Below are 15,840 nucleotides of genomic sequence, written 5' to 3' on the forward strand. Positions count from 1 at the left end.
ATGTAATATGGAAGAAGGAGTGTTCAGGTAATATGGAAGAAGGAATGTTCAGGTAATATGGAAGAAGGAATGTTCAGGTAATATGGAAGAAGTAATGTTCAGGTAATATGGAAGAAGGAATGTTCAGGTAATATGGAAGAAGGAGTGTTCATGTAATATGGAAGAAGGAATGTTCAGGTAATATGGAAGAAGGAGTGTTCAGGTAATATGGAAGAAGGAATGTTCAGGTAATATGGAAGAAGGAATGTTCATGTAATATGGAAGAAGGAATGTTCAGGTAATATGGAAGAAGGAATGTTCAGGTAATATGGAAGGAATGTTCATGCAATATGGAAGAAGGAATGTTCATGTAATATGGAAGAAGGAATGTTCAGGTAATATGGAAGAAGGAATGTTCAGGTAATATGGAAGAAGGAATGTTCATGTAATATGGAAGAAGGAGTGTTCAGGTAATATGGAAGAAGGAATGTTCAGGTAATATGGAAGAAGGAATGTTCATGTAATATGGAAGAAGGAGTGTTCAGGTAATATGGAAGAAGGAATATTCAGGTATATAATGTAGAGTAAGTTTCAGTGTAAATTCCATTTCTCTCTTTTTCCCTAATTTCCCTTGAAGATTTTTATATTTCTGGAAATGTTATCATAGTCTTCTCTCCATTCTCCTACTCCAATGTTTAACAATAAAAGAACATCATGAAAGTATGAAGGCATGTTTATCTATCTATTACATTTCTTTCACTAACGGCCCCATCTATAAACAGATTAAACAACCATGGAGACATTATACACCCAGGCCACACACTAGCTGGAACCACTCATCCTTTTCTTATTCTACACAAACGCATACCTTATTTGCTTGACACAAACTTCTCACTGCTTCTAAAAGTTTGTCTTCCACTCAATATATTCATAACAACACCTTAGCTCAATGCATCCTTATCAACCATTCATATACTTTATCCATACCCATAACTGCCACAGACCAATTCATCTGCTTGTTGAACCATTTCTCACACAAATCTGTCAAATCAAACACCTGATCCAGGTATCCTTTGCCACCTCTGAAGCTACCCTGTTCCTCCCATCTTCCTAAATCTGATACTTTGCACCTGATACCAGCCCTCATACACTTCCTACTTTGCTGACTGGAAACTTGTATGAGAGAGTTTGATATATATATATATATATATATATATATATATATATATATATATATATATATATATATATATATATATATATATATTTATTTATTTACATTTTATTATACTTTGTCGCTGTCTCCCGTGTTAGCGAGGTAGCACAGGGAAACGGACAAAAGAATGGCCCAACTTTCACACATACACGTGTATATACGTACACGTCCACACATGCACATATACATACCTATACATTTCAATATATACATATATATATATACATACACAGCCAAGGTAGTGCTAGAAAAAGACAACAAAGGCCACATTCGTTCACACTCAGTCTCTAGCTGTCATGAGTAATGCACCGAAACCACAGCTCCCTTTCCACATCCAGGCCCCACAAAACTTTCCATGGTTTACCATAGACGCTTCACATGCCCTGGTTCAATCCATTGACAGCACGTTGACCCCGGTAAACCACATTGTTTCAATTCACTCTATTCCATGTGACCAAACCATTTCAAAACACCCTCTTCTGCTCTCTCAACCACACTCTTTAGTACCATACATCTCTCTTACCCTTTCATTACTTACTCGATCAAACCACCTCACACCACATATTGACCACAAACATCTCATTTCCAGCACATCCACCCTCCTCCACACAACTCTATCTATAGCCCACACCTCGCAACCATATAACATTGTTGGAAATACTGAACCTTCAGACATACCCATTTTTGCTTTCCGAGATAACGTTCTCGCCTTCCACACATTTTTCAATGCTCCCAGAACCTTCACTCCTTCCCCCCTCCCTCTGACTCACTTCTGCTTCCATGGTTCCATCCGCTGCCAAATCCACTCCCAGATATCTAAAACACTTCACTTCCTCCATTTTATCTCCATTCAAACTTGCCTCCCAATTGACTTGTCCCTCAACCCTACTTTACCTAATAACCTTGCTCGTATTCACATTTCTTCTCAGCTTTCTTCTTTCACACACTTTACCACACCCGAGTCACCAGCTTCTCCAGTTTCTCATTCGAATCAGCCACTAGTGCTGTATCATCAGCGAACAACAACTGACTCACTTACCAAGCTCTCTCCTCTACAACAGAGTGCATACTTGCCCCTCTCTCCAAAACTCTTGCATTCACCTCCCTAACAACCCCATCCATATATATATATATATATATATATATATATATATATATATATATGTTTTGGCTCTGAGTGAAACGAAGCTCAAGGGTAAAGGGGAAGAGTGGTTTGGGAATGTCTTGGGAGTAAAGTCAGGGGTTAGTGAGAGGACAAGAGCAAGGGAAGGAGTAGCAGTACTCCTGAAACAGGAGTTGTGGGAGTATGTGATAGAATATAAGAAAGTAAATTCTCGATCAATATGGGTAAAACTGAAAGTTGATGGAGAGAGATGGGTTATTATTGGTGCATATGCACCTGGGCATGAGAAGAAAGATCATGAGAGGCAAGTGTTTTGGGAGCAGCTGAATGAGTGTGTTAGTGGTTTTGATGCACGAGACCGGGTTATAGTGATGGGTGATTTAAATGCAAAGGTGAGTAATGTGGCAGTTGAGGGAATAATTGGTATACATGGGATGTTCAGTGTTGTAAATGGAAATGGTGAAGAGCTTGTAGATTTATGTGCTGAAAAAGGACTGGTGATTGGGAATACCTGGTTTAAAAAGCGAGATATACATAAGTATACGTATGTAAGTAGGAGAGATGGCCAGAGAGCGTTATTGGATTACGTGTTAATTGACAGGCGCGCGAAAGAGAGACTTTTGGATGTTAATGTGCTGAGAGGTGCAACTGGAGGGATGTCTGATCATTATCTTGTGGAGGCTAAGGTGAAGATTTGTATGGGTTTTCAGAAAAGAAGAGTGAATGTTGGGGTGAAGAGGGTGGTGAGAGTAAGTGAGCTTGGGAAGGAGACTTGTGTGAGGAAGTACCAGGAGAGACTCACTAAAGAATGGAAAAAGGTGAGAACAATGGAAGTAAGGGGAGTGGGGGAAGAGTGGGATGTATTTAGGGAATCAGTGATGGATTGCGCAAAAGATGCTTGTGGCATGAGAAGAGTGGGAGGTCGGTTGATTAGAAAGGGTAGTGAGTGGTGGGATGAAGAAGTAAGATTATTAGTGAAAGACAAGAGAGAGGCATTTGGACGATTTTTGCAGGGAAAAAATGCAATTGAGTGGGAGATGTATAAAAGAAAGAGACAGGAGGTCAAGAGAAAGGTGCAAGAGGTGAAAAAGAGGGCAAATGAGAGTTGGGGTGAGAGAGTATCATTAAATTTTAGGGAGAATAAAAAGATGTTCTGGAAGGAGGTAAATAAAGTGCGTAAGACAAGGGAGCAAATGGGAACTTCAGTGAAGGGCGCAAATGGGGAGGTGATAACAAGTAGTGGTGATGTGAGAAGGAGATGGAGTGAGTATTTTGAAGGTTTGTTGAATGTGTTTGATGATAGAGTGGCAGATATAGGGTGTTTTGGTCGAGGTGGTGTGCAAAGTGAGAGGGTTAGGGAAAATGATTTGATAAACAGAGAAGAGGTAGTAAAAGCTTTGCGGAAGATGAAAGCTGGCAAGGCAGCAGGTTTGGATGGTACTGCAGTGGAATTTATTAAAAAAGGGGGTGACTGTATTATTGACTGGTTGGTAAGGTTATTTAATGTATGTATGACTCATGGTGAAGTGCCTGAGGATTGGCGGAATGCGTGCATAGTGCCATTGTACAAAGGCAAAGGGGATAAGAGTGAGTGCTCAAATTTCAGAGGTATACGTTTGTTGAGTATTCCTGGTAAATTATATGGGAGGGTATTGATTGAGAGGGTGAAGGCATGTACAGAGCATCAGATTGGGGAAGAGCAGTGTGGTTTCAGAAGTGGTAGAGGATGTATGGATCAGGTGTTTGCTTTGAAGAATGTATGTGAGAAATACGTAGAAAAGCAAATGGATTTGTATGTAGCATTTATGGATCTGGAGAAGGCATATGATAGAGTTGATAGAGATGCTCTGTGGAAGGTATTAAGAATATATGGTGTGGGAGGCAAGTTCTTAGAAGCAGTGAAAAGTTTTTATCGAGGATGCAAGGCATGTGTACGTGTAGGAAGAGAGGAAAGTGATTGGTTCTCAGTGAATGTAGGTTTGCGGCAGGGGTGTGTGATGTCTCCATGGTTGTTTAATTTGTTTATGGATGGGGTTGTTAGGGAGGTGAATGCAAAAGTTTTGGAAAGAGGGGCAAGTATGAAGTCTGTTGTGGATGAGAGAGCTTGGGAAGTGAGTCAGTTGTTGTTCGCTGATGATACAGCGCTGGTGGTTGATTCATGTGAGAAACTGCAGAAGCTGGTGACTGAGTTTGGTAAAGTGTGTGAAAGAAGAAAGTTAAGAGTAAATGTGAATAAGAGCAAGGCTATTAGGTACAGTAGGGTTGAGGGTCAAGTCAATTGGGAGGTAAGTTTGAATGGAGAAAAACTGGAGGAAGTAAAGTGTTTTAGATATCTGGGAGTGGATCTGGCAGCGGATGGAACCATGGAAGCGGAAGTAGATCATAGGGTGGGGGAGGGGGCGAAAATCCTGGGAGCCTTGAAGAATGTGTGGAAGTCGAGAACATTATCTCGGAAAGCAAAAATGGGTATGTTTGAAGGAATAGTGGTTCCAACAATGTTGTATGGTTGCGAGGCGTGGGCTATGGATAGAGTTGTGCGCAGGAGGGTGGATGTGCTGGAAATGAGATGTTTGAGGACAATATGTGGTGTGAGGTGGTTTGATCGAGTAAGTAATGTAAGGGTAAGAGAGATGTGTGGAAATAAAAAGAGCGTGGTTGAGAGAGCAGAAGAGGGTGTTTTGAAATGGTTTGGGCACATGGAGAGAATGAGTGAGGAAAGATTGACCAAGAGGATATATGCGTCGGAGGTGGAGGGAACAAGGAGAAGTGGGAGACCAAATTGGAGGTGGAAAGATGAGTGAAAAAGATTTTGTGTGATCGGGGCCTGAACATGCAGGAGGGTGAAAGGAGGGCAAGGAATAGAGTGAATTGGATCGATGTGGTATACCGGGGTGGACGTGCTGTCAGTGGATTGAATCAGGGCATGTGAAGCGTCTGGGGTAAACCATGGAAAGCTCTGTAGGTATGTATATTTGCGTGTGTGGACGTGCATGTATATACATGTGTATGGGGGTGGGTTGGACCATTTCTTTCATCTGTTTCCTTGCGCTACCTCGCAAACGCGGGAGACAGCGACAAAGCAAAAAAAAAAAAAGAAAAAAATATATATATATCCCTGGGGATAGGGGAGAAAGAATACTTCCCACGTATTCCCTGCGTGTCAGTAGAAGGTGACTAAAAGGGGAGGGAGCGGGTGGCCGGAAATCCTCCCCTCTCTTTTTTTTTTTTTTTTTTCCCAAAAGAAGGAACAGAGAAGGGGGCCAGGTGAGGATATTCCCTCAAAGGCCCAGTCCTTTGTTCTTAACGCTACCTCGCTAACACGGGAAATGGCGAATAGTTTGAAAAAAAAAATATATATATAAATATATATATATATATATTTTCATACTATTCGCCATTTCCCACATTAGCGAGGTAGCATTAAAAACAGAGGACTGACCTTTGAGGGAATATCCTCACCTGGCCCCCTTCTCTGTTCTTTCTTTTGGAAAAAAAAGAAAATGAGAGGGGAGAAATTCCAGCCCCCCGCTCCCTTCCCTTTTAGTCGCCTTCTACAGCACACAGGGAATACGTGGGAAGTATTCTTTCTCCCCTATCCCCTGGGATATATATATATATATATATATATATATATATATATATATATATATATATATATATATATATATATATATATATACATATATATATATATATATATATATATATATATATATATTTATTTATTTATTTTTCTTTGTCGCTGTCTCCCACGTTTGCGAGGTAGCGCAAGGAAACAGACGAGAGAAATGGCACAACCCACCCCCATACACAATGTACACACACACACGCCCACACATGCAAATATACATACCTATACATCTCAATGTACACATATATATACACACACAGACACATACATATATACCCATGCACACAATTCACACTGTCTGCCCCTATTCATTCCCATCGCCACCTCGCCACACACGGAATACCATCCCCCTCCCCCCTCATGTGTGTGAGGAAGCACTAGGAAAAGACAACAAAGGCCCCATTCGTTCACACTCAGTCTCCAGCTGTCACGCAATAATGCCCGAAACCACAGCTCCCTTTCCAAATCCAGGCCCCACACAACTTTCCACGGTTTACCCGACGCTTCACATGCCCTGATTCAATCCACTGATGTGCTAGCACGTCAACCCCGGTATACCACATCAATCCAATTCACTCTATTCCTTGCCCTCCTTTCACCCTCATGCATGTTCAGGCCCCGATCACACAAAATCTTTTTCACTCCATCTTACCACCTCCAATTTGGTCTCCCACTTCTCCTCGTTCCCTCCACCTCCGACACATATATCCTCTTGGTCAATCTTTCCTCACTCATTCTCTCCATCTGCCCAAACCATTTCAAAACACCCTCTTCTGCTCTCTCAACCACGCTCTTTTTATTTCCACACATCTCTCTTACCCTTACATTACTTACTCGATCAAACCACCTCACACCACACATTGTCCTCAAACATCTCATTTCCAGCACATCCACCCTCCTGCGCACAACTCTATCCATAGCCCACGCCTCGCAACCATACAACATTGTTAGAACCACTATTCATTCAAACATACCCATTTTTGCTTTCCGAGATAATGTTCACGACTTCCACACATTCTTCAAGGCTCCCAGGATTTTCGCCCCCTCCCCACCCTATGATTCACTTCTGCTTCCATGGTTCCATCCGCTGCCAGATCCACTCCCAGATATCTAAAACACTTTACTTCCTCCAGTTTTTCTCCATTCAAACTTACCTCCTAACTGACTTGACCCTCAACCCTACTGTACCTAATAACCTTGCTCTTATTCACATTTACTCTTAACTTTCTTCTTTCACACACTTTACCAAACTCAGTCACCAGCTCCTGCAGTTTCTCACATGAATCAACCACCAGCGCTGTATCACCAGCGAACAACAACTGACTCACTTCCCAAGCTCTCTCATCCACAACAGACTTCATACTTGCCCCTCTTTCCAAAACTCTTGCATTCACCTCCCTAACAACCCCATCCATAAACAAATTAAACAACCATGGAGACATCACACAACCCTGCCGCAAACCTACATTCACTGAGAACCAATCACTTTCCTCTCTTCCTACACATACAAATGCCTTACATCCTGTATAAAAACTCTTCACTGCTTCTAACAACTTGCCTCCCATACCATATATTCTTAATACCTTCCACAGAGCATCTCTATCAACTCTAGCATATGCCTTCTCCAGATCCATAAATGCTACATACAAATCCATTTGCTTTTCTAAGTATTTCTCACATACATTCTTCAAAGCAAACACCTGATCCACACATCCTCTACCACTTCTGAAACCACACTGCTCTTCCCCAATCTGGTGCTCTGTACATGCCTTCACCCTCTCAATCAATACCCTCCCATATAATTTACCAGGAATACTCAACAAACTTATACCTCTGTAATTTGAGCACTCACTCTTATCCCCTTTGCCTTTGTACAATGGCACTATGCACGCATTTCGCCAATCCTCAGGCACCTCACCATGAGTCATACATACATTAAATAACCTTACCAACCAGTCAATAATACAGTCACCCCCTTTTTTAATAAATTCCACTGCAATACCATCCAAACCTGCTGCCTTGCCGGCTTTCATCTTCCGCAAAGCTTTTACTACCTCTTCTCTGTTTACCAAATCATTTTCCCTAACCCTCTCACTTTGCACACCACCTCGACCAAAACACCCTATATCTGCCACTCTATGATCACACACATCCAACAAACCTTCAAAATACTCACTCCATCTCCTTCTCACATCACTACTTGTTATCACCTCCCCATTTGCGCCCTTCACTGAAGTTCCCATTTGCTCCCTTGTCTTACGCACTTTATTTACCTCCTTCCAGAACATCTTTTTATTCTCCCAACTCTCATTTGCCCTCTTTTTCACCTCTTGCACCTTTCTCTTGACCTGTCTCTTTCTTTTATACATCTCCCACTCAATTGCATTTTTTCCCTGCAAAAATCGTCCAAATGCCTCTCTCTTCTCTTTCACTAATAATCTTACTTCTTCATCCCACCACTCACTACCCTTTCTAATCAACCGACCTCCCACTCTTCTCATGCCATAAGCATCTTTTGCGCAATCCATCACTGATTCCCTAAATACATCCCATTCCTCCCCCACTCCCCTTACTTCCATTATTCTATATATATATATATTTTTATTTTTTTTATTATTATACTTTGTCGCTGTCTCCCGCGTTTGCGAGGTAGCGCAAGGAAACAGACGAAAGAAATGGCCCAACCCCCCCCCATACACATGTATATACATACGTCCACACACGCAAATATACATACCTACACAGCTTTCCATGGTTTACCCCAGACGCTTCACATGCCTTGATTCAATCCACTGACAGCACGTCAACCCCGGTATACCACATCGCTCCAATTCACTCTATTCCTTGCCCTCCTTTCACCCTCATGCATGTTCAGGCCCCGATCACACAAAATCTTTTTCACTCCATCTTTCCACCTCCAATTTGGTCTCCCTCTTCTCCTCGTTCCCTCCACCTCTGACACATATATCCTCTTGGTCAATCTTTCCTCACTCATTCTCTCCATGTGCCCAAACCACTTCAAAACACCCTCTTCTGCTCTCTCAACCACGCTCTTTTTATTTCCACACATCTCTCTTACCCTTACGTTACTCACTCGATCAAACCACCTCACACCACACATTGTCCTCAAACATCTCATTTCCAGCACATCCATCCTCCTGCGCACAACTCTATCCATAGCCCACGCCTCGCAACCATACAACATTGTTGGAACCACTATTCCTTCAAACATACCCATTTTTGCTTTCCGAGATAATGTTCTCGACTTCCACACATTCTTCAAGGCCCCAGATTTTCGCCCCCTCCCCCACCCTATGATCCACTTCCGCTTCCATGGTTCCATCCGCTGCCAGATCCACTCCCAGATATCTAAAACACTTCACTTCCTCCAGTTTTTCTCAATTCAAACTCACCAACCAATTGACTTGACCCTCAACCCTACTGTACCTAATAACCTTGCTCTTATTCACATTTACTCTTAACTTTCTTCTTCCACACACTTTACGAAACTCAGTCACCAGCTTCTGCAGTTTCTCACATGAATCAGCCACCAGCGCTGTATCATCAGCAAACAACAACTGACTCACTTCCCAAGCTCTCTCATCCACAACAGACTTCATACTTGCCCCTCTTTCCAAAACTCTTGCATTTACCTCCCTAACAACCCCATCCATAAACAAATTAAACAACCATGGAGACATCACACACCCCTGCCGCAAACCTACATTCACTGAGAACCAATCACTTTCCTCTCTTCCCACACGTACACATGCCTTACATCCTCGATAAAAACTTTTCACTGCTTCTAACAACTTTCCTCCCACACCATATATTCTTAATACCTTCCACAGAGCATCTCTATCAACTCTATCATATCCCTTCTCCAGATCCATAAATGCTACATCCAAATCCATTTGCTTTTCTAAGTATTTCTCACATACATTCTTCAAAGCAAACACCTGATCCACACATCCTCTACCACTCTGAAACCACACTGCTCTTCCCCAATCTGATGCTCTGTACATACCTATATATATATATATATATATATATATATATATATATATATATATATATATATATATATATATATATATTTTTTTTTTTTTTTTTTTTTTTTTTACTTTGTCGCTGTCTCCCGCGTTTGCAAGGTAGCGCAAGGAAACAGGTGAGGATATATATATATATTTTTTTTTCTTTTTCTTTCAAACTATTCGCCATTTCCCGTGTTAGCAAGGTAGCGTTAAGAACAGAGGACTGGGCCTCTGAGGGAATATCCTCACCTGGCCTCCTTCTCTGTTCCTTCTTTTGGATAATTAAAAAAAAAACAAGAGGGGAGGATTTCCAGCCCCCCGCTCCCTCCCCATTTAGTTGCCTTCTACGACACACAGGGAATACGTGGGAAGTATTCTTTCTCTCCTATCCCCATGGATGATGTACATATATACATATATATATATATATATATATATATATATATATATATATATATATTTATTTTGCTTTGTTGCTGTCTCCTGTGTTAGCGAGGTAGCGCAAGGAAACAGACGAAAGAATGGCCCAATCCACCCACATACACATGTATATACATACACATCCACACATGCAAATATACATAACTATACATCTCAACGTATACATATATATACATACACAGACATATACATATATACACATGTACATAGTTCATACTGTCTGCCCTTATTCATTCCCAACACCACCCCGCCACACATGAAATAACAACCCCCTCCCCCTTCATGTGCGCAAGGTAGCGCTAGGAAAAAACAACAAATGTCCCATTTGTTCACACTCAGTCTCTAGCTGTCATGTAATAATGCACCAAAACCACAGCTCTCTTTCCACATCCATGCCCCACAAAACTTTCCATGGTTTACCCCAGACGCTTCACATGCCCTGGTTCAATCCATTGACAGCACGTCCACCCCGGTATACCACATCGTTCCAATTCACTCTATTCCTTGCACGCCTTTTACCCTCCTGCATGTTCAGGCCCTGATCTGGCTAGGGTATATGTATATCAACTGTTAATGAGATGGCTAATAAAGAGAGAAAATAATTACAGCATTACATTAATTACAGGTACTGTAATTCACTTATAAAAAATCAACAAAACCATCAAAACTGATCCTGATGTTCAATATTCTTGTCAAAATATAAGATTCACATGAACTCATGAAAATGAATAATATATGCCTGCAGACTTCATATGAATAATATATGCTTGCAGACCTCATGTGAATAATATATGCCTGCAGACTTCATATGAATAATATATGCATGCAGACTTCATATGAATAATATATGCATGCAGACTTCATATGAATAATATATGCATGCAGACTTCATATGAATAATACATGCCTGCAGACTTCATATGAATAATATATGCATGCAGACTTCATATGAATAATACATGCATGCAGACTTCATATGAATAATATATGCCTGCAGACTTCATATGAATAATACATGCATGCAGACTTCATATGAATAATATATGCCCGCAGACCTCATGTGAATAATATATGCCTGCAGACTTCATATGAATAATACATGCATGCAGACTTCATATTAATAATACATGCATGCAGACTTCATATGAATAATATATGCCTGCAGATTTCATATGAATAATACATGCATGCAGACTTCATATGAATAATATATGCCTGCAGACTTCATATGAATAATACATGCATGCAGACTTCATATGAATAATATATGCCTGCAGACCTCATGTGAATAATATATGCCTGCAGACTTCATATGAATAATATATGCATGCAGACTTCATATGAATAATACATGCATGCAGACTTCATATGAATAATATATGACTGCATACTTCATATCAATAATACATGCATGCAGACTTCATATGAATAATATATGCCAGCAGACTTCATATGAATAATACATGCCTGCAGACTTCATACGAATAATACATGCATGCAGACTTCATATGAATAATATATGCCTGCAGACTTCATATGAATAATATATGCCTGCAGACTTCATATGAATAATATATGCCTGCAGACTTCATATGAATAATACATGCCTGCAGACTTCATATGAATAATATATGCCTGCAGACTTCATATGAATAATATATGCCTGCAGACTTCATATGAATAATACATGCATGCAGACTTCATATGAATAATACATGCATGCAGACTTCATATGAATAATATATGCCTGCAGACTTCATATGAATAATACATGCATGCAGACTTCATATGAATAATATATGCCTGCAGACTTCATATGAATAATACATGCATGCAGACTTCATATGAATAATATATGCCTGCAGACTTCATATGAATAATACATGCATGCAGACTTCATATGAATAATATATGCCTGCAGCCTTCATATGAATAATACATGCATGCAGACTTCATATGAATAATATATGCCTGCAGACTTCATATAAATAATATATGCCTGCAGACTTCATATGAATAATATATGCCTGCAGACTTCATATGAATAATATATGCCTGCAGACTTCATATATCAGTTCAAGAGGTCTGACATATAATGTTCAAAAGATGGGACTTCCTTCAAGTGTATATCTGCCTCCCTGTACAACACAAATTGGTAAAAAAAAATTCATCAGCATATCATTACATGACAGTGGCCATGTTGGGGATGTATGTGGGATATGAGGTAATGTTGGGATGCAAGTGGTATATAAGGTAATGTTGGGATGCATGTGGTATATAAGGTAACGTTGGGATGCATGTGGTATATAAGGTACTGTTGAGATGTATGTGGGATATAAGGTAATGTTGGGGATATATGTGGGATATGAGGTAATGTTGGGATGTATGTGGGATATGAGGTAATGTTGGGATGCATGTGGTATATAAGGTAATGTTGGGATGCATGTGGTATATAAGGTAATGTTGGGATGCATGTGATATATAAGGTACTGTTGGGATGTATGTGGGATATAAGGTAATGTTGGGGACATATGTGGGATATGAGGTAATGTTGGGTTGTATGTGGGATATGAGGTAATGTTGGGATGTATGTGGGATATGAGGTAATGTTGGGATGCATGTGGTATATAAGGTAATGTTGGGATGCATGTGGTATATAAGGTACTGTTGGGATGTATGTGGGATATAAGGTAATGTTGGGATGTATGTGGGGTATAAGGTACTGTTGGGGACATATGTGGGATATGAGGTAATGTTGTGATGTATGTAGGATATGAAGTAATGTTGGGATGCATGTGGGATATAAGGTAATGTTGGGATGCATATGGTATATAAGGTAATGTTGGGATGCATGTGGTATATAAGGTAATGTTGGGATGCATGTGGTATATAAGGTAATGTTGGGATGCATGTGGTATATAAGGTAATGTTGGGATGCATGTGGTATTTATATAAGGTACTGTTGGGATGTATGTGGGATATAAGGTAATGCTGGGATGCATGTGGTATATAAGGTACTGTTGGGATGTATGTGGGATATAAGGTAATGTTGGGATGCAAGTGGTATATAAGGTACTGTTGGGATGTATGTGGGATATAAGGTAATGTTGGGGATATATGTGGGATATGAGGTAATGTTGGGATGTATGTGGGATATGAGGTAATGTTGGGATGTATGTGGGATATGAGGTAATGTTGGGATGTATGTGGGATATGAGGTAATGTTGGGATGCATGTGGTATATAAGGTAATGTTGGGATGTATGTGGGATATAAGGTAATGATGTGAAGTATGTGTGATATAAGGAAATGTTGGGGACATATGTAGGACATGACGTAATTTTGGGATGTATGTGGGATATGAGGTAATGTTGGGATGTATGTGGGATATAAGGTACTGTTGGGATGTATGTGGGATATAACGTAAAGTTGGGATGTACGTGGGATATAAGGCAATGTTGGGGACATATGTGGGACATGAGGTACTGTTGGGATGTAAGTGGGATATAAGGTACTGTTGGGATGTATGTGGGATATAAGGTAATGTTGGGGACATATGTGGGATATGAGGTACTGTTGGGATGTATGTGGGATATAAGGTACTGTTGGGATGTATGTGGGATATAAGGTAATGTTGGGGACATATGTGGGATATGAGGTACTGTTGGGATGTATGTGGGATATAAGATAATATTGGGATGTATGTGGGATATGAGGTAATGTTGGGATGTATGTGGGATATGAGGTAATGTTGGGATGTATGTGGGATATAAGGTAGTGTTGGGATGCATGTGGGATATAAGGTACTGTTGGGATGTATGTGGGATATAAGGTAGTGTTGGGATGTATGTGGGATATAAGGTAGTGTTGGGATGTATGTGGGATATAAGGTAATGTTGGGATGTATGTGGGATATAAGGTAATGTTGGGGACATATGTGGGATATGAGGTAATGTTGGGATGTATGTGGGATATAAGGTAGTGTTGGGATGTATGTGGGATATAAGGTAGTGTTGGGATGTATGTGGGATATAAGGTAGTGTTGGGATGTATGTGGGATATAAGGTAATGTTGGGATGTATGTGGGATATAAGGTAGTGTTGGGATGTATGTGGGATATAAGGTAGTGTTGGGATGTATGTGGGATATAAGGTAATGTTGGGGACATATGTGGGATATGAGGTAATGTTGGGATGTATGTGGGATATAAGGTAGTGTTGGGGTGTATGTGGGATATAAGGTAGTGTTGGGATGTATGTGGGATATAAGGTAGTGTTGGGATGTATGTGGGATATAAGGTATGTTGGGATGTATGTGGGATATAAGGTAGTGTTGGGATGTATGTGGGATATAAGGTAGTGTTGGGATGTATGTGGGATATAAGGTAGTGTTGGGATGTATGTGGGATGTAAGATAACAGTGGGAAGGTAAGAGAAGTTCTCACGGGTGATTATAGCGGTTCCTGATGCGTGGTGTGTTATGAAGGATGTTCCTCCAGCGTTGGTCGGCACCATAAGGAAGTCCTCTGGGGTCATCATCAGGACGACCCAAGTCTTGAGCCATCACCATCACCATTACCATCACCATCACCAACCACGCACTCCTCCTCAACACCATTGTCTCTACCTTGATGGTGGGCAACCCTCACTCACCACACCAAGTGGTGAGCAACTTAACCCTTCCTCCTCACACTAGTTGGTCAAGTAACACCTAGTTATGAGGCAATCTCCCTCCCTGCCACAGGATAATGCCTCACAACCTCATACAATCTCCCTCCCTGCCACAGGTTACTGCCTCACAACCTCATACAAGAGAAAGAAAAACTGGGCGTTGGTGTCCTTGGCTGGTCGCCCAACTTGTTGTACCGGATACATACGACTTCCTGAGTCCTTCCTCCACTCTACCTCATATTTCTGGCCATCTAAACACAACTTTACCCTCACACTTCCTCACTACTTCACAAACTTAAGAAAAACAAAAATATAGCCAGCGTTATTGGCGCAAACACACGCGTCACTTGCTCCTTGCTCCGTACACTGGGGCTGGCTGGCTCCTCACTGACCACCTGTTCAAGTTCCCGTGTGGCTGGCTGGCCCACCCCTCCCTACACCCGCCATATTGTGTGGCTGGCTGGCCCACCCCTCCCTACACCCGCCATATTGTGTGGCTGGCTGGCCCACCCCTCCCTACACCCGCCATATTGTGTGGTTGACTGGCCCACTCCTCCCTACACCCGCCATATTGTGTGGCTGGCTGGCCCACCCCTCCCTACACCCGCCATATTGTGTGGCTGGCTGGCCCACCCCTCCCTACACCCGCCATATTGTGTGGTTGACTGGCCCACTCCTCCCTACACCCGCCATATTGTGTGGCTGGCTGGCCCACCCCTCCCTACACCCGCCATATTGTGTGGCTGG

At 41.3% G+C, this 15,840-nt stretch overlaps 1 protein-coding gene across 1 annotated transcript in view; it reads right to left on the minus strand.

Moving 5' to 3' along the window:
• Positions 1-15,512, minus strand: part of LOC139751996 (CD109 antigen-like) — a 364,823-nt gene extending 349,311 nt beyond the window's left edge. Inside the window, exon 1 of the mRNA XM_071667757.1 lies at positions 14,868-15,512. Within this exon, the coding sequence (XP_071523858.1) occupies positions 14,868-15,040 (173 nt within the window). The 5' untranslated portion in view covers positions 15,041-15,512. The remainder of the gene's footprint in view (positions 1-14,867) is intronic.
• Between the last annotated feature and the right edge of the window lie 328 nt (positions 15,513-15,840).

Source organism: Panulirus ornatus, chromosome 12 (genome assembly GCF_036320965.1).
Source record: "Panulirus ornatus isolate Po-2019 chromosome 12, ASM3632096v1, whole genome shotgun sequence".
NCBI classification, from domain to species: Eukaryota; Metazoa; Arthropoda; class Malacostraca; order Decapoda; family Palinuridae; genus Panulirus; species Panulirus ornatus.